The 20746-nt window shown below is 40.6% G+C and overlaps 1 protein-coding gene across 4 annotated transcripts in view; it reads right to left on the reverse strand.

The window, feature by feature from the left end:
- itga9 (integrin, alpha 9) overlaps positions 1–20746 on the reverse strand; it is a 454332-nt gene that overhangs the window by 395334 nt on the left and 38252 nt on the right. For all 4 annotated transcript variants that reach the window (XM_069920313.1, XM_069920311.1, XM_069920310.1 and 1 more), the window contains exon 3: positions 19681–19787. In XM_069920313.1, coding sequence (XP_069776414.1) covers positions 19681–19787 — 107 coding nt within the window. The remainder of the gene's footprint in view (positions 1–19680; positions 19788–20746) is intronic.

The raw sequence follows: 20746 nt of genomic DNA on the forward strand, positions 1-20746 counted from the left end.
CTTTTACCCAAGGGCCACTTTCTAAGTTAATCCCAAATCCTTTGATTTCCTTGATCTTCAGGCATCTATCAACATCCTTCTTGAACGTGTTCATATTCAGTGATTTGTGTGGAAGGTGCAAAAATAGTTTGCAGCCATTTTTCTTTTCTGTTGGACCATGATATAGTTGGAAACTCTAGTTTTAGATGTCACTGTCTCACATCTTCACTCTTGCATCACAAACATATAAATCAATGGTTAGTCTGCACTTGGCAAATTGTGTACCACTTTGATTGCTGCAGGAAGGATCAAGCTGGAGAGGATGCAGAAATTATTCACAGAAATGTCTGGATTTCCCTGGGGTGAAGGTGGCAGAGGGATGATCTTGCAGAGGTTATATACAATTATGAGAGGTATTAAAACATAGAAAATAGGTGCAGGAGTAGGCCATTTGGCCCTTCAAGCCTACACCACCATTCAATATGATCATAGCTGATCAGTACCCGGTTCCTGCCTTCTCCCCATACCCCTTGATTCCCTTAGTCATAAGGGCCAAATCTAACCTACACTTAAATATTGACAAGGAACCAGCCTCAACTACTTCCTGTGGCAAAGAATTCCACAGATCCACCACCCTCTGAGAAAAGAAATTTTTCATCATTTCAGTCCTAAAAAATTTCCTCCTTATCCTTAACCCAATGCTGGGTTCTAGTTTTTACCAGCATTGGAAACAAACTTCCTGCATCTAGTCTGTCTAAACCCTTAAGAATCTTATGTTTCTATAAGATCCCCCCTCAATCTTCTAAATTCCAGAGAATACAAGCCTAGTCTATCCAACGTTTCTTCATATGCAAGTCCTTCCATCCCTGGTATCAGTCGACTGAACCTTCTCTGCACCCCCTCCATGGCGAGGATGTCCTTCCTCAGATAAGGCGACCAAAACTGCCCACAGTACTCCAGGTGTGGTCTCACCAAGGCCCTGTCCAGCTGCAGCAGGATCTCCCTACTCCTGTTCTCAAATCTTCTTGCTATGAATGCCAAGATACCATTCGCCTTCCTCACTGCCTGCCGTGCCTGTACGCCCACTTTCAATGACTGGTGCACAGTGACACCCAAGTCTCACTGCATTTCTCCTTTTCCTAAACAGATACCATTTAGATAATAGTCCTCTTTCCTGTTCTTACCTCCAAAGTGGATCACCTCACATTTATCCACATTATATTGCATCTGTCACGTCTTGGCCCACTCACCCAACTTGTCCAAATCATTCTGCACCCTCCTAACATCCTCAACACAGCCAACAGAGCTACCCAACTTCATGCCATCTGCAAATTTTGAGATATTGCTATCTATTCCCACATCTAAGTCATTGATATATATTGTAAATAACTGTGGCCCCAGCCCAGAGCCCTGCAGTACCCCACTAGTCACTGGCTGTCATTCTGAAAGGAACCCATTTATTCCTACTCTTTGCTTCCTGTCCATCAACCAATTCTCTATCCACCTTAACACTATACCTCCATATACCTTTATATATACCGTGCTTTTCAAGTTTGTACGCTAGTCTTCTGTGCGGGTAGGAGAGCCTTAAACTCAAAAGGCACAGGTTTAAGGTGAGAAGGGCAAGATTTAAAGAGATCTGAGGTGCCAGTGCCCAGAATGAGGCAGCAGAGATGGCACAATTGCAGAGTTTAAAAGACATTTGGATAGGAACAAGAACAGGAAATATCGCGAGGGTTATGGTTAAACTCAGGTATTTTGAGATGCACATTTGAGATCAGAATACAAATCAGAATTTATTGTTGTGAACAAGTCACAAACTTTTTTCAGCAGTATTACTGTGCAAATACAGCTATAAATTCCATTTCAAAAATAAACAAATAGTTCAAGAAAATAGGGTAAAGTAAGGTTGTGTCTGTGGTTCATTGTCCATTCGGAAATCTAACAGCAGAAGGGAAGAAGCTGTCCTTGTGTTGCTGGGTGCGAGTATTCATGCTCCTGCACATTTTTCCTGATGGTAGTAGAGTGAAGAGGGCATGGCCTGGGTGGTGAGGGCCCTTGAGGATAGGTGTCCATGAAGTCCCTGGCTGAGTTAACAAGTCTGGAGTTTTTTTTTCTCCTGACCTGAGTATTGGCACCTCTATACCAGACAGTGATGCAACCAGACAAAATGCTCTCCATGGTGTGCTTGTAGAAATGTTTGAGTCTTTGGTGACTCACCAAATCTCCTCACACTCCTCACAAAGTATTGCACCGGTAAGCCTTCTTCATGATTGCATCAACATGAAGGCCCCAGGACAGATCCTTGGAGATGTTAACACCCAGGAATTTTAAGTTCTTAACCTTCTCCACTGCTAAAGCCTCAATGAAGATTGGTTCATGATCTCCTGATTTCTTCCTGGTCCACAATCATCACCTTGGTTTTACTAACATTGAATACAAGGTTGTTGTGAGACCACTCAACGAGCTGATCTATTTCACTCCTGTACGCTTCCTCATTGCCGTCTGTGGTTCTGCCAAAAATCCTGGTACTATCAACAACTTTGTAGATGGCATTTAAATTGTGCCTAGTCACACAGTCAAGGGTATGGAGTGCGTAGAGTAGTGGGCTAAGCATGCAGGTCTCAGTTTGGCAGTGCATCAGACCATGGATAGATATGACAGCATGGGATTGGAGCGGGGAATTGAAATGGGTTGCCAATAGAAGATCTCCGCTATTACAGCGGACAGAGCTAAGGTGCTCAACAAAGAGATCTTCTAGTCTGCATCCAGTCTCTCTGGTGAAGAGAGGACCACAGTGGGAGCACCGGATGCAGTAGCTGACCGCTGCAGATTCAAAGTGAAGTTGGCTTCACTTGGAAGTACTGTTTAGGGCCCTAAATGGTTGTGAGGGAGGAGTTGTGGGTGCAAGTATAGCATTTCTTGTAATTACAGGAGTAGGTAACAAGGTGGTGATTTTGAGGGAAGGGGCGTGTGCCAGAGGACATGACAATGACAATTATTTCTATTTCTTTCACAGAGAAGCATATAGATCCTGAGAGCAACCTTGACCAATTAATCTCAGTGATAGAAAAGCTTGCAGAAATACTGTTGCAGAGAGATATCCATCTTGTACAACATTACAGGCCCTCTGTAGTTACAGCAAGACATCTCCATCCCTGGACTCAAATCTTTTTGCAACAAATGCCAACAGAGCATTCCTTTTCTAACTGTTTGCTGGACTGCTAACATCTGTGATTCAAGAACAAGAATATCCATGTCATTTAGAATAATAACACTACAAAATCTCACAACTTAAAATATATTTCTTTGTTTCACAGATGATTGGCATGAGCTTTTGCCAGCCAGAGCTGTCATTGGATTGGTGAGCGATTTAGGCATGACCCCTACCAGAAGCAAGGTCACAATGTCCTCCATGTCAATCATCTGAGTGGAATTTACAACTTAAGCATTTTTAAAATATGTCAAAAAATATACTAGGGCCAGCTTCAGCCTTAATTTAATTGTTTGGACAAATTAACTCTTTCATTGCATTTTTGGGAAAACTCTTATAAAGTGCCCACAATTGTCAACATCTCCCACTGACTGAAACATTCTTGCACTCAGCCATGTAGCAAAAAGGACAAGCTTGGCCAATTGGAAGATATACAGCCTTTTGATTGGCAAGCAGCAAACCACTCAGCCAACCACTCTGGTCACCTTTTGACCAGAAAAAGGTAAGTACCAGCAAAAAGATGGATAACCACTGGGACCTTTCTATGTTCCCATCGCTACGACAGAGTAGTACTTACTGGATCAGCAGCCAGAGATCTGGATTGGTTCAGGGACATGAAGTTGAATTCCACCATGGTAGCTGGGAAATTTAAATTTGAGTTTAAATTTGGATTTTTTTTAAAATCAAAGATAGTCTTGGTGTGAGTAACCGTGCAAGTACTGGAATGTTGTTAAACCTAAGTGGTCTACCAATGTGAACTGGAAAGAAAATCTGCTGTCTTTATCTGGGCTAGCTGACATATGGCCCCACAATTGTACAATTCTAACTCAATTCAGGGAAACTTGTGGATACACATTAAATGAGAACAAAAAGATATGCACACATCCAGAATTTCCATGTGTTCTCCAAGCCAGAAACTCAGTAATCATTTGGCAGACACTCCACGAATTAAGACACGAAATTCTCAGTTTTATTCTTACTATAAAATTTTCTGTACTGTAACGCAACTGATTGCACTCAGAGATTCGAGAGGAGCACAAACAAGGTGGGGAGGAGGGGTGAGCCAGAAGTAGTGAGTGGGGGGGTGGGGGGGAAAAAGAGAAAAAAAATACAGAGAAACACAAACATTATATTGGGGTAAGTTGGGGCGGAGCCAAAGGAGGGGCCAGCCGTCTAAATGACACACAGTCAGTGAATTCATTTAGTCAAAGCTTTCATAGCAACAGTTTAGCGGTAGAGAGTGGAGTTGGTTCGTCAGCCATAAAGCGGGAACAGGGAAAAGAAATAGGAAGCACGTCTCACGGTCAATTAAACAAGAAAATCAGCAGATGCGATGGTCAAGTGCAGTGTACAAAAGTTCTAGAGAAATTCAACAGGTCGCACTGCATCCATAAGAAGTAAAGGCTCTCCCACTTTAATGGGCCTGGGCCCCTTGTCATATACTTGCATGTTTATGTCACATGGTCAATGTGAAGGCAGAATGAGTTCAAATGAAGAGCGGAGACAAGATAGCCCTTCAATGGAATTAGAAGGTTAGCTCCTTGAGCTGGGAAAAAAGAGGAATGCAGCAGGACAGGTGGCCTTATTGCAGCGGGCCGAGCGACTGCGCGAGTAAAAGGCTCAAATCACCGCAACACACAGCCGGTCTAAGATGGCGCAGGCTCTCCTTCACTGCCAAGAAGGAGCCCGGGCCTAGCACTGCGTGAGGACTGAAGAGCCCTCCACTTCCGCGTAGTGGCCCACCAGCCAGAGAGTGATACCGCGACACACTGACGTCACTTCTGGAAGCCAGCGGGCATGTCGCGAGAAGTTGGCGGGCCAGCGCAGAGACGCGGCGAATGCAAAAGCAATAAAGTCATTCTTTGCTTCACCCTCACGCTGGGTAGATGTCTCTTTACTCAGTAGTGCTGCCGCAGCAGTCGCCACAGTTTCACTGACGTTCAATTGTCCATCACATACTGTTAAAAATGCTTTGGAAGAAGACATGAGTAGAGATACTGCTTTAAGGTTAAAAATCAGAACATTATCTTTGCAATCCAGATTAATGAGTGGTGGAGTTATACAGGTGCACAATCCTTTATCCGGAACCCTTGGGGGAAAATGTGTTTCAAATTTCGGATTTTTCCGTATTTCAAAACAAAAGCCAGCTGCCCCAGATTTAAGCCCACCCAAATTGTGCTGCCGTATCCACCCCCTTCCAGTCGTGCTGCCATCTCTTTCTTCCCTCCGCCTGAGTTGCACTGCCGTCTCTCCCCCCACCCGTCGCGCTGCCATCTCTCTCTCCCCACCCGAGTCGCAGTGCCATCTCTCTCCACCACCCCCCCCAACCTAATCACACTGCTCTCTCTCTTTCTCTCTCTCTCTCTCCCTCCGCTGTACCAGCACCAGGAAAGAAATGGTGGTTTTTGGAGCTTTCCAGATTTTAGATGTTCAGATTAAGGATTGTATACCTATACTTGCATAGCACAAAAATGGGCTCTTTGACTAACCACCCAAAGCTGATCTGTTGTCCATCTGCACTCATCCCATTTATCCATCTTATTGTCCTCATTGTTTGATGCTTTGCCTATTCAAGCACCTGTTATAAATGTCTCTTAACTACGGTAATTATATTTGATCCCACTGCATCCTCTCGCACCATATTCCAGATGTCAATCTCCTTGCCCTCAGCACCCCCCTCCCCCGAAACCCAGTTCCAACACTTGGTTCTCGTGAGCCAGTCTCCAGCAGCCCATAGACTGGTACGAGTCCTTGACCTCAGGTCACCAACAGCCCACTCCTCATCACTTCTCATTCTTCCAAGTTCACAGGTATCAGGCAATTCTTATACTGTGCACAGAATTGAACACTTTAAAAGTTCACCAGGCTTTGGTGCTTGAAAGGTTGATGGTTACTGCTCAAGAAGGTTCTTGTCGGTTTTCAGAGAGAGATTTGTTGTACATTTACTTCCATCAGCCACTTTAGTGTCTTGCTGAATAAACTTGCCCCTTCAGGGTTCTCCAGATGATAACCTATTTCTTTCAGGTCACCACAGAGTTCCTTCTTGTTTCTCTTATTCCAAGTGAAATATTAGACAGCCAGTCCCCTCCTCTTGCATGAACCACAAAGGCCTTTACCAGGCTAAAATAAGAACACATCTTCCAAATGGGGTTTTCCACAAGCTTGCCAGCATGTCCTGTTCCAGTCCCAGCTGCTGTTGCCGGCTGTAACATTGTTGAAGTGATCTCTGTCTCGCTCTCTCTCTCTCTCTCTGAGAAAAAGCCCGTTTGACGCTCTCTGCTTGCAAAACTACATGACCCTCTTAGAACAAGTTCTCTTCCAGACAGAAGACGGCTCCAACAAGCTCTTTCATCTGTTGCCTTTTTGGAAGCAAAAATCCATTAGTGAAGTCACTTGGGCACTCTCCAAAGCTCTTTCAAAGGCTGTGAGAAGCCAATATGTCTAGCATAGGGCAGTGCACCAGTATTTTAAATACGATCTGTTTTAAAGTGTTTGTGTGTGACCTACTCTAACAAACCTTTCCCAATTTATCTCCCAAAAACATCTATACACTTCATCTATTTATTCTGTCATACTCTGCGGTCGCAGGATTTTAAATAAAACACCATCGACTCCTTTAACGGGCTGTTTAAAGCCTGTATGGTGCCTTAGGCAGTAGTAATGGGCAGTAGTACCCTACAAGGGGGAGGGGGTGGCACTGTGTCACCACTCCCCAATCTCCCCAGGTTCGCACCAGTGACAAAACTGTCATTACAACAGCTCAGGCAACATCAGCACTTTTTTGAAACTGGCTGAAGTGTTACTTCCTTAACAGGCAAAGACACAATGGGCTTAAATAGCATTGTAAATTGTCCCCTAATTCTCAAATTCCATCCACCACATGCTTCAACTTGGACAACTTCCTACAGGTTATTTATTCTTTTCCCATGAAGTTGCCAGATCCAGTGAGTGTTTCCAGCATTCCCACCACCCCCCCCCCCCCCACCCCCACCACGTTTCACTTTCATTTTAAGTGCTAGGTTCTATAAAACAAGCTTTTTTTTTGGTTGGCCTTTGCTTCAGTAAATATCACATTGACTGCAATGGTTGTGGAGGCCAATTACAATCGAGAATTATGTGGTAAACTGGGAGAAATTAACGCAGATGAAGAAATGACAAATCCCCCCCCCCTTCAGGAGGTTTTTTTACTCATCTCTACTTAGTCAACTACTCCTTAAAGATTTCCACAATAGGAGGAGTTATGGCAGGCATCCTTTTTTTTTAATTTTTTTTTCACACCATAAATCACATTAACCATGGTACACACTTTTTCCTTTTCACACATATACAGTGCCATTTTCTCCCCCCCCCTCCTCCCATCCCACCCTCCCTACCTCCCCCCTCCCATCCATTTAAGCTATAAAATCTAGGATACATTAAACCAGTCAGACAATGTTGTCATTCAATAAAAATACACCAGAAATTCTACTGAATCCATTCTTTTCATTTCCTTTTCCTTCCGTTAACTTAGGTAATGATTGTCCCCGGTAGGTTTTCGCTATTGTATTTAATGTAAGGCTCCCATATTTGTTTGAATATTTCAATATTATTTCTTAAACTATATATTATTTTTTCTAATGGAATACATTTATTCATTTCTATATACCATTGTTGTATTTTCAAATTATCTTCCAATTTCCAGGTTGACATAATACATTTTTTTGCTATGGCTCGAGCTCTCTTAACAAATCTTTTTTGTGCATCCTCCAAATCAATTCCAAATTCTTTGTTTTTTATGTTACTTAGGAGGAAGATCTCTGGATTCTTTGGTATATTGTTTTCTGTTATTTTATTTAATATCTGATTTAGATCTTCCCAAAATTTTTCTACTTTCTCACATGTCCAGATTGCATGAATTGTTGTTCTCATTTCTTTTTTACATCGAAAACATCTATCAGATACTGTTGGGTCCCATTTATTTAACTTTTGAGGTGTAATGTATAGCCTGTGTATCCAGTTATATTGTATCATACGTAACCTCGTATTTATTGTATTTCTCATCGTTCCGGAGCATAACTTCTCCCATGTTTCCTTTTTTATCTTTATATTTAAATCTTGTTCCTATTTTTGTTTAGTTTTACCATTTGTTTCCTCATTCTCCTTTTCTTGCAGTTTAATATACATATTTGTTATAAATCTTTTGATTATCATTGTATCTGTAATCACATATTCAAGGTTACTTCCCTCTGGCAAACTCAAACTGCTTCCTAATTTATCCTTCAAGTAGGATCTCAATTGGTAATATGCCAGCTCTGTATCTTGAGTTATATTGTACTTATCTTTCATTTGTTCAAAGGATAAGAATCTATTTCCTGAAAAACAATTTTCTATTCTCTCAATCCCTTTTTTTTCCCATTCTCTAAAGGAAAGGTTATCTATTGTAAAAGGGAGTAACTTGTTTTGCGTCAATATTAGTTTTGGTAATTGATAATTTGTTTTATTTCTTTCTACATGAATCTTCTTCCAAATATTGAGGAGATGATGTAATACTGGTGAATTCCTACGTTGCACCAATTTTTCATCCCATTTATATAGTTTATGTTCAGGTATCTTCTGCCCTATTTTATCTAGTTCTAATCTGGTCCAATCTGGTTTTTCCCTTGTTTGATAAAAATCTGATAGGTATCTTAATTGTGCGGCTCTATAATAATTTTTAAAGTTTGGCAGTTGTAAGCCTCCTTGTTTATACCATTCTGTTAATTTATCTAGTGCTATCCTCGGTTTCCCCCCTCTCCATAAAAATTTCCTTATTATTTTCTTTAACTCCTTGAAGAATTTCTCTGTCAGTTGTATTGGCAATGCCTGAAATAAGTATAATATCCTTGGAAAGATGTTCATTTTAATACAGTTTATCCTTCCTATTTGCAGGCATCCTTCAGGAAAACTCCTCCTTCAGTCTGCCACAGTGATTTCCCTTTGATTTTTTAGTGATAAAAAGTCTTATACTATCCCAGTGTCTGCATGGGCTTCTTCTGGCTGCTCTGGTTTCCTCCCACCATTCAAAATACAGTAAAACCTTGTTAGAACGCAGTAGTTGGGGTCCAAGATTTCATACTGCTCTACAGCCGAGTCGCGGAACAGATGTATACATGTGGCTGGAGACCCACCAAGTGGTTACCATCTTTACCGCCTCCTCAGTTCAGGAACAATTCATACCCAGTCTAGCTTCCATGTAGTAAAACTGCAGATATCGTGGTTGAAGTAAAAACACAAAGCTGTTGAAAATCAGCAGGTCAAGTACCTTCATTTATAAAGTTTGGGGTCCACAGACACCCACGCCGTAAGCGATTCCGCAGATTAACGAATCGCGTTCTAACAAGGTTTCACTGAATATAGGTTAATTGTGTGTAATTGGGCAGCAAGGGCTTGTGGGCCAAAACGGCTTGTTACCATGGTGTACGTCTAAATTTAAAATATTTTAAATTCTGATATTGTTTGCAACGTTGCTGATCAGAAGTTGCTGCATCAAACAGTACAAGGACAGCTAATATATCAAAATAATTCAATCTACAATTCATTCATATTTTGGGCCAAATAAGGCATGACATGCATGTCTGGATTTGTTCACGTCTCCTTCCAACTCATGTGGCAAATAGCCCCTTAGTTCCAGCCACTGACTCTCTACAACATGTGCGAAACCTTGGTATACCCAGTCAACACTCAGCAGTGGAGAGGATAGGAATTTCAAATTCCTGAGTGTCAGCATCTCTGAAGATCTATCAGGTCAACGCAATCATGAAGAAGGCTCGCCGGGAAGAGTTTGAGGAGATTTGGTATGTCACCAAAGATCCTTACAAATTTCTACACGTGTTCCCTAGAGAGCATTCTGACTGGTCATATAACTGTCTGGTATGAAGGTGCCAATGTACAGAGGAGGAAAAGTCTACAGAGGGTTGTAAACTTGGCCAGTGTCATCATGGGTGTTGGTTTTCACTATATTAAGAACATCTTTCGGAGACGGTGTCTCAAGAGAGCACCTTCTATCATCAAGGATGCTCACCACCAAGGCCATGCTCTTTCCCTCCGTTACTATCAAGAAGGAGGTACAGGAGCCTGAAGATGCCCACCCAATGATAAAAAAACAGCTCCTTCTACTCCGCTATCAGATTTCTAAATGGACAATGAACCAAAGACACTACTTCACAAAAATGTAATTTATAGCAGTTTTGCTCCTTGTTCTGCACAATACTGCTGCTGCAAAACAGCAAATTTTGTGACACACGTTCATGAAGGTAAACCCGATTCTAAATGTGAACTGTGACTTGGTCTGACTTAAATGAAAAGGAAATTGAATACAAGTAAAAACTTCCAGGAACTCGGGCAAAGAATGGGCGAATGAATGGGCTTTTCCTTAAAAATTGTCCCAGGTACAAAAGTAAACACAAAGAAACACTGGACGCAATCAGCCACGCAACCACAGCATCTGCACTTTCATGTTTTACAGGTCCACAAGGCCAAATGACCTTCTTTGAGTGAGATTCTATCATTCTTTTCGAGAACAAAAATTATTTTGCACTGGGGACTTTGTGAACATTGAATACTTGTTGATAGCTTTATCTGAGCAGAAATATGGTGAAAACTATAACAAAATGATCGCAATTATTGACAAAGAGATATTTTGCCCTCTGCACTGCCAGTGAATCCCAAGTGCTGACCATATTTTGGTCCAGATAAACCTCTAAATTCCCAGGAATCAAAGACCCTTCTGTTTATCCTTTTTTTTTTATTGCTCAAAGATCTTCATGACTTTCTGGCAAGGAATAGCTGACCCTACAACATCCATGGAAGGGAGGAATAGTGAGAATTTGCTGTCCTTAAACCTCAGTCCCACCACAATATATTGGAGAGCTCCTTGCTCTCAGGAGGCTGGAACAAAGGCGCAAGAGGTGCTTTTCCCTGCCTTTCCCAAGATCTCCAACAAGAACAAGAGAATAGTTCATGCTTCATCTTTTCTTGGGAGCAGGAATTAATGAACCAAGTTGATGTGAATATCCCAGCCTATCATTTCAGATAAACTCAGTTTTGTTCAGTATTTTGTCAAGAGCAAACCTGGACTTTCACTGAAGCTCTTCAACATCAATTCGTAACATGCCGGGGGGGAGGGGGGGCGGGTTGCATTAATCTTTAATTTTCATACCTCTCAGAATAGATTTCAAAATAATACTCCGAATTTACTTTGTCCGCACAACATGATTTTGTTTGTTATTTCTTACAGTCACTTTCCAGTCATATGGTGTTGAGGTGAAATAAACAAGATGTAACACTGGGAATCAGTCTCTTAATTCCCAATCTGAAATGCCTTCAGCACTGGAAGTAATTTCAGTGCTCAGTCAGAGCGTACCAGCTAATTGCACTATTGCTCTTTGATCATCTGCTTTTCATTCCCAGGCTGGGGGTTGGGGGGCTTCCTATCAGTAGCCTGATCAGTCATTAGCTGTGATCATTCAGCACCGCTGAAAAGGAGGTACTGAGAGAGTAAAGACAGGCCTGTCGTGAAAAGTGGGGAGAGAGCATAGAAAGCAATGGACAGTTTTTCTTTCTAAATGCTGAGTGAGATTTAATTCATTCTCACCTCTTTCAACAGGAAAATAACTCCCTGTTAAATGATTACACAGAGAAATAAGACTTGAAAACTGTCAACATCTGGGCCAACTAGAGCTGTCGATATCACTAATTATTAATTTTAAATCTTGCATTTCATATCAATTGTTTATCTATTATATTAAATCTTTGACTTGTGGAATTGAAATTTATAGCAATTTTGCAACTGCTGCAGCAAAACTCTGTGTGTGTGTGTGTGTGTGTGTGTGTGTGTGTGTGTGTGTGTGTGTGTGTGTGTGTGTGTGTGTGTGTGTGCGTGTGTGCATTTTGTGTGCACTATACATGAAACTCTGAGGGTCTTTCAACCTCAACTATTCTAGTTTTTTATATCTAGACATTTCTGTTCCATCTATTTTTAAGGAATGTGTCCTGGTTCTGCCAAGAGAGCGCAGCCAATACATTTAATATTACATATCTAATGGTTCAAGTTTTTTTTCACCAATTATACAACACAATGTATAAATTACATGGACTTAATTCAAATTGTTCTGACAAATGTTTCAGATGTAACAAAGCAACAGGAACCTTATTACATGTAGTTTGGTCTTGTGAAAAAGTGGGAAAATTTTGGGAGAATTTGAATATATTATTGGGACAAATTATGAAGATTCAGATACCAAAAGATCCCAGAATATTTTCGCTTGGTAATTTATATAACACTGAAACTAAATTGAAGTTGAACAAATATCAATGAAAATTTTTGAGTATCGCAATAGGGGTGGCGTGGAAATGTATGGCAGTGACATGGAGGTCAGATGATTTTATAAGGTTGGAGAGATGGTATACGGAAATTCAAAACTGTACACCATTGGAAAAGATTACTTATAATTTAAGGGATCAACCTGAGAATTTTTATATGATTTGGAAACCATGTATGGATTTCATCAGTAAATGTCCATCCACATCATCCATAACACCCACTCCTCCCAATTAATATGTACAGGATAGAATAATACATTAGGAATATATGAATAATGAATGATAAATAAATTAGTGGGTGTTTTTCTTTTTTCTTTCTCTTTTGGGGATAAAAAGAAAATATATCATTTTGTATTGTTTCTATTACATTGTGTATTGTTTTATGATGAAGAATTATATGCATGTACTGTCAGTGAAATTTTCAAAAAAAGGGAAGTGTCCTGGTCTTTGCCGTCATTGAAATACAATTGCAACACATGGCCTAATCATTACTATAATTAATAGATTTTGCAATTTATTATTTCCATCGACATTGCCTACATTCTCACATCCTGCTGTTTTTGTCACCCTTGGACATCTGAATCCATCATTGAAGTCACGAAGACTCATGTGAGGAAGAGTTAAATAGTTAATATCTCGCAGAATTTCACCATGTGCACGTCTGTCCTTTTCGTCTGCCTTGTTTTCTGTGGCTCAGCTACTTTTACAACCAGGTTGATAGTTAATACCATCAACTCCGTGAACTTTAGCTTACTGAAACAGTCTAGTGTGAGAGATTTTTATCAAATCCCAGTTGGAAGCCCACGTACACACCATCATGGACCCAGTATACGATTGTGATCACCTCTTCAAAATACTGTTTCAGGTTTATTTTTATTAACGTGGGCCCTTCCAGCCCATGCCGCCCAAACCCCAATTAACCTACAAAAATCCTATGTTTTTGGAGAGTGGAAAGAAACCAGAGCACTCGGAAGAAACCAAGGCAGGTCACAGGGAAAAGGTCCAAACTACTTACAGTCAGTGCTGGATTCGAATCCGTGGCACTGGCGTTGCAATAGAGTTGTGCTAACACTACGCTAACCATGTGAGACAAACCCCTTCAAATCTAAGAGGGATCTCTCAAATCAGCTCTCAACATTTTCAAGGTGAAGGGCAACTTGAACGTGCAACTTGTGAATTATGTGACAATTTTATGACAAAAAATTTAAATTTTGACATAATGCACGGTAACAACCCATTTCAGCCCACAAGTCCGTGCAGCCCAATTTACACCCAATTAAACTACACCCCTGGTACATTTCAAACAGTTGAAGAAAACTGGAGCCCTTGGGGAAAACCCACGCAGGCACAGGGAGAACATGCAGTGTGGGATTCAAACCCTGGTCCTGATCCCTGGCACTGTAAAGGTGTTGCGCTAACCACTACGTCAACCGTGCTGCCCCAAATGATCTGGAACCTTCCCATCCCTAAGACTAAGCATTTCTCACTTAAGCAAGTTCCTTGTGTGCAGCACCAAGTCTGCAGATTCTGCGCCATCAACTTAACTGTGCTACTCTGAGCCCTTGACTGTTTATCAAACTCCACATGAGTACCACGGAGCTATCTTGAATTCCAGAATTTATATTTTGATCAGATCCAGGATGATCATGTAACCGATGAGCTGTCTGTTTTCGTTCATCTGGAAACAGATGGAGATCGGGCAGCTGTTGCAAGAAAACATGGACTGAAAATACGTTCCTGGCCGGGCAGGTGTGACAAGACGTCCAGGGGCCTCTGCAGCTCAATGAACCCAGCTGCTGAATCAAAATAACTAAGCATTTCAAAAATGTTCCAGCAAGGCTGAAGCAGTGGGGTAGGATGGGGGTGTGGAGTGGAAAGTTTGAAAACTGATTGTAATAGAATCAATATAATAGAAGTACTCATGCACTGAAGTGGGGGAGAAGGACAGCTATCAGAATTAATTTAGAATACCCAGGATTCCATAGTGGTGTGGAGTTTCTTCAGCTGATGTCACTTCCTGCATCTAATCATTGTGTCATCAGACAGAAATGGGCACAAACCCAGCATCTGTTTATACTAATCCCATTCTATATTTAGAACCAAGAACAGAACAGCCTACAAGCTTTGGCCCATGTATCTGTGTTGAACATGATGTCCAAGTTAAAAAAATATATACTATTTGCATCTGATCAATACCCTCCAACCCCTTCATATCAAGGTCCATCTAGAGTCGCCTCTGAAATGCAAATGCTTCCACTACTGTGCCTGGCAAACAAATGAGGCAAGGCAAATGCCAAAATTACAACTCTCAACAGCCTGTGAATTGGCACGTCCGTACCAGACAGTGATGTAACTAGTCAGAAAGCTCTCCATGTAGAAATTTGCAAATCTTTGGTGATGTGCCAAATCTCCTCAAACTCTTCATGAAACATACCAGCTGGAGAGGCTTCTTTGTGATTACATCAATATGAAGGCCCAAAAATAAATCTTCAGAGATGTTGACATCCAGGAATTTAAAGTTCTTTACCCTTTCCAATGCGGAACCCTCGATGAGGACTAGCTTGTGTTCTCCAGGTTTCTCTTTCCACAGTCAGTTCCTTAGTTTTGCTAACGTTGAGTGCAGGTTATTGTGACAACACTCAACCTGCTAATCAATTTCTTCAGTGCCATCTGTGCTGTAATCAGCAAATTTGTAGATGGCATTTGAATTGTGCTGAGCCACACAAATCATGGGTGTAGAGAGAGTTCCTTGAGGTGCACCTGTGTTGACTGTCAGTGAGGAGGAGATGTTGTTACCAACTCACACTGACTGTCGTCTTCCCATGAGGAAGTCAAGCATCAAGTTGCAGAGGGAAGGGCAGAGGGCCAGGTTTTGAAGCCTGCTAATCAGTACTGAGGGGATGATGGTGTTGAAAGCAGAGTTTGCTTTCTAATTCAGCTCACACAAGTCCTGGTGAAATTCTTTTACACCACCTCCAAAGGCATTACATTCTTCCTGCAATGTGGTGTCCAGACCTACATATAACATAACAATTACAGTATGGAAACAGGCCATATCACCCCTTCTAGTCCGCACCGATTTAAGTGAACTCCGCTAGTCCCACCTACTTGCTCCCTGTCCATAACCCTCCAATCCCCTCACATCCATGTATTCATCCAACCTGCTCTTAAATGACAAAATTGACCCTGCTGCAACCACCTCTTCCGGAAGGTCATTCCACTCAGCCACCCCTCTCTGAGGGAAGGACCTTCCTCCTATGTTACTTCTAAAGTTTTGCCCCTTAACCCTTAACTTATGACCCCTCGTTCCAATCTCTCCTACGCTGAAGGGGAAGAGCCTATTCACATCTACTCTATCTATTCCCCTCATAATTTTAAATACCTCTATCAAATCCCCCCTCAACCTTCTACACTCCAATTAATAAAGACCCAGTCTTATCAATCTTTCTCTGTATTCTATTTTTTTTAACTTTAAGATTTTATAACATGAATAAAATAGAAAGTTGCAGTAAAAAGATTAAACCTAAGATAATAAAAATTACAGTACTACATCGGCAGACTAAATAAACTAAACCCCCCCCAATAATTAGTACACAGCATTAATGACCTAGCTTAAAGTTAGTCTAACCCCCGCCAAGATAAAGAGTGAAAGAGTGAAGAGTTAATAAAATGAACAATATTACATTAAAAAAAGCCCACTTACACAAAAAAATAAAACATAACAAATAAAGATACTAACAACAAAAAAAGTTATCAATACTAAAATATCAGACTTGTTTAAAATCAAACTTAAATGCATATATTTAGCAAACGGAGTCCACTTCAACCTATAAAAAGACATCCTATCCTGAAGTGAAAAAGATATCCTTTCCATGGTCAAACAGGACTTCATCTCCAAATACCACCTATCTAAAGTTAATATATTTCTATCTTTCCAAGTAAGAGCTATACATTTCTTAGCCACTTTCTCTGTATTCTAGAAACTGCAATCCAGGCAACATTTTAGTAAATCTTCTCTCCACCCTCTCTACCTTATTGATATCCTTCCTATAATTTGGAAACCAGAACTGCACATGGTATTCCAAACTTGGCCTCACTAATGCCTTGACATTACCTCCCCGCTCCTATATTCTATATCCCTATCTTTTTTCGGAATAACCATAATTATCAGTCTCTGATTGTGAAGCTCAGCTTTGAAAAGAAAGAATGTTAAGTGGTAGAGAAGGGTCAGCTACTGCAGGACGTCTGGCTGTTCTACACACTAAGCACATAAGAAGGGGAGACCAGACCTTCGTGGTTACGACCTTCGTGGGACAGCATTCCCTTCCATTAAACTAGCCCCCTCCCTCAACTGCTTTAAATCCAGATTAAAAACGTACCTTCTTTCATTAGCATTTAACATCTGAAGCCCTTTGAACTTTCTTAACCTCCGACAGCGTTGCACTATTCACTGCAATTATGGTCTAATTATAACGTCTTAATCAATTTTTTGATCAATTGCCATGGTTTGTACAGCACTTTGGTCAATGCAAGTTGAGAGAAAGTGTGCTATATAAATAAGGAACAAACGTTTCCTCAGCCAGTTAAGTGTAGAAAGTTAGAACTGAAAGAGGCTGGAAGCTAAAGATTAAAGTTTTGAATTGTGTTATTTTGATGTGTGCTAATGTAGACTGAAGGGAGTATGAACTTATCAAGGACTATTCTTTTCTTTAATACTTTCATTTTTTTCCATAAGTACATTTATAGTCTTTAATCTTTTATACATTTCAAACATATATTAAATATTTATAAACAAAAATTCCCCTTTTCCCTCACTCCACCAATCAATATAAGAATACAACTTTTCATACCATTAGCACTCTCATTTCTTTCATAATTCATTTTTACTGGGATATCACATCATTACATAACTTGAAGGGTCATGTTTACAATTGGATGCCTATCCAAACATGGTTGCCATATCTTAATGAAAATGTCATTTTTATTTTTTGAAGTTATGTGATTTTCTCCATGGGTAAACAACTATGCATCTCCCCGGCCCATCGAGCAATAAGTAGGGGAGAGTCAGACTTCCAAGTGATTGCTAAACACTTCTTGGCCACAGCCAGGGCTATCTTAACAAAACAGATTTGAAATTTAGTCATTTGCTGCTCATGTTCATAAGGTTGCCCAGTAGATAGAGCTCTGGGGCATATGTGAAGCCCACTCCTGTTATTCTTTTTTTAGTGTTTCAGCAATATCATGCCAGAATGGTCTTACCTTCTCACATGACCATGTAGAATACTGGTTCTCAACCTCTTTCTTCCCACTTACATACCACTTTAAGTAATGCTTATGCCATCAGTACTCTGTGATTAGTAAGGGATTGCTTAAGGTGGGGTGTGAGTGGGAAAGGAAGATTGAGAACCACTGCTCTAGACCCAATTGTTACTGAAATCTTTTGCTTGAGAAAAATTGTCATTGGCCTATTTCCTTTGGATTTATGTCAATGAGGTACAATTAAAACAGGAGCTTTCAACCTCTGTCTTTCCATTCCCATACCACCTGAACCAATCCCTTACTAAGCACAGAGTATCTATGGCATAGGGATTACTTAAAGTGGCATGGGAGTGGAAAGACAAAGGTTGAAAACCACTGATGTAGAATGTATAAAGGTTCCAATTTCAATGTCACATCTAAACCACATTTCAGATATTGATTTGTGTAGTTTTTTTGTGGTGGGAGATAAAATTGATGTAGAAAATTATATTGAGCCAATTTATACCTCAAATTAATTGCTGACATCATACTATCCAAACACCAGTCAGACCAGCATTCCTCTGGTATTGCAACACCTAGATCTGACTCCCACCTCGCTCTTGATCTCTATAGACCTGGCTTAACACTTTCACCTTGGAGAGCAGAGTGCATCCTAGTTATAAATTTAGGTGCCTTTTCCAGTTGAAGCATCCTTGCCACTTCATTACTCGAGGGCAGGGCCATTGTGGGATCCCGTGTCTCTTGCAAGAAGGACCTCAACTGAAGAAAGCAGCAGATTATAGTTCTTTTTTAATTGTTCAAAGGACATAAGTAGCCCTTCTTCATTGCAACCTTCAATATGCTTAATTCCTTCCTCATGGTAAATATTTAAAATTCTATTCTTGGGCAATAGTTCATTTCAGCACAATGGTGCTTTTAGTGATAGCCCTACATTTTTTCCAATAGTCTCTTTAATCTCATGCCAGATTTTAGTTATATACATGTTAGAATGGGGTTATCCGGGTTTTGTTGTTAATTTGACATTCCATTTATAAATGAAATCCTTTGCTGTTCTCTCCCTCATAGCATGCACTCCCATTTGGATCCATGAGGGAGAATTCCCTTCTTCAAAAAAGGATGCGAGGAACCTCACCAGGGTTGCTAAATATATATATAAATATATATAATTATATATATATATATACACACACACATATTTTAAATCTTGGTAATCATGACACTCCCAGCCTATATTCCCACATCAATTTTTCCATAGTGATCCAAAGCACTTTGTTATTCCAAAGACATTGACTTGTATGACCATCAAGGATCTTTATAGTTTTTAGGCAAAGAAATCGGCAACAATTGAAAGAGGTATGCAGTCTCGGCATCACTTCCATTTTCAGACAATTAACCCTTCCCATTAAAGTAATAGGAAGACCTCTCCACCTTTATAAAACAAAAGCAAGGGGAGATAGTTAAATCTGTATAAATTTTGTAGATCAAGGAGTATTCTTTGCAAACAAAGCAAGAATCAAAAAAAGCTTGATAACAATGTCAAATATAACCCCCCACCCACCACCTTTTTAAATTTAGAGAACAAGTGTAAAAGTATAAAATGAAGGCACAAAAGAGTTGATAAGTCTTGCTTGGGAAAGCCAGGTTGTCAAATCTCAACCGTCAACCACAGTTTGCATTGAAATCTCAAGCCACATCATGAAGCCAGATTAATTCATTTTTACACTATTTTCAACATTAATTTTCTGGTCATCTTGACAAAAGTTTATATCAACAGACAAGCAATGATTTTGAAGGAAGAGCTTCAAAATCTACCTATATCAAAGGCCAGAGAGATGATAAAAGAAATAGCAACTGAATTATCTCGAATTCTGTGAAAGGCATGGTCTTACCAGAATACTACCGTTGCCTCCTTCCTGTCGGGAAAGACTCACTCCCATCCACTCATTGTCCCTGTTCTCTTTGCAGGTTTTACCACAAGTCCTTCCCTGCCAATTACCTAAGAATTCCAAAAACAATACCTTTATTTGAATGGCAATAATGAAAAGGTTCTCTCAATCAACAGTTGGGAAGAAATAGAATTAGAACAAAAATTCCAAGCCGATCCATTTTTCTCTCAAAGAATATAAATACAAGGTAGATAACCACTATGTCATGCTGCTATTTTTGCCAATTCACCCTTGCAAAGCGATCAGGGTGGCTTGGTTAGCATAAACGGTTAGGGCCATGCAATTACACCACTTGCATCAAGGGTTCTGATCCAGCTCTGTCTGGAAGGAGTTCCTACATTCTCCCCATGTTTGTACGAGTTCCCTCCAGGTGTTTCAGTTTCTTCCCACCCTTCAAAACTAATGGGTGTTATCGGTTAATTGGGGAATTTGGACAGCTTGGGCTCATCGATGGGCCTGTTACTATGCTGCATCTCGGAATTCAAAATTTCAAATTTAAATTGCCAACTCAGCATACAATTTTCCACATTAGCTGTTAATGTTCTTAATGCATAAAAACCCTGTACATCACATAGCATTGTTCACAACGAACACATACACCCAATGCATTATTTCTAAATGTTGCCACCAGGCACCCACTACTTTCAGTGTAAAAAAAAATTACCCCTGACGCCCCGTCCTAAACTTTCCTCCCCTCACCTTGTACTGTTACGAGTCCAGAGGACCCCAAAACCCAGCAGCAATAGATATGCACCACGACAAAGGGTTACTTAAACCAAAGTTGCTTTTCATTATCTTTGAACATGAAAACAGAATCAAACTTTAACTTGTCTCTATTGACTATAGCCGCTTTCAGGTGCTCAGACGCAGATAATGTGCCAGCAGACGCAGCTGGGGCTTTCAGGTGGCAGTGGAGAAGACGCCTTTCTGTCACCTGAACGTGCCAGTGCAGAAGAGCCGCATCTGAGCGAACGCTGGCTCCTGTGGACAGTAGCCATAGTCACGGCTT

The sequence above is a fragment of the Narcine bancroftii genome, chromosome 2, assembly GCF_036971445.1.
Source record: "Narcine bancroftii isolate sNarBan1 chromosome 2, sNarBan1.hap1, whole genome shotgun sequence".
NCBI lineage: Eukaryota > Metazoa > Chordata > Chondrichthyes > Torpediniformes > Narcinidae > Narcine > Narcine bancroftii.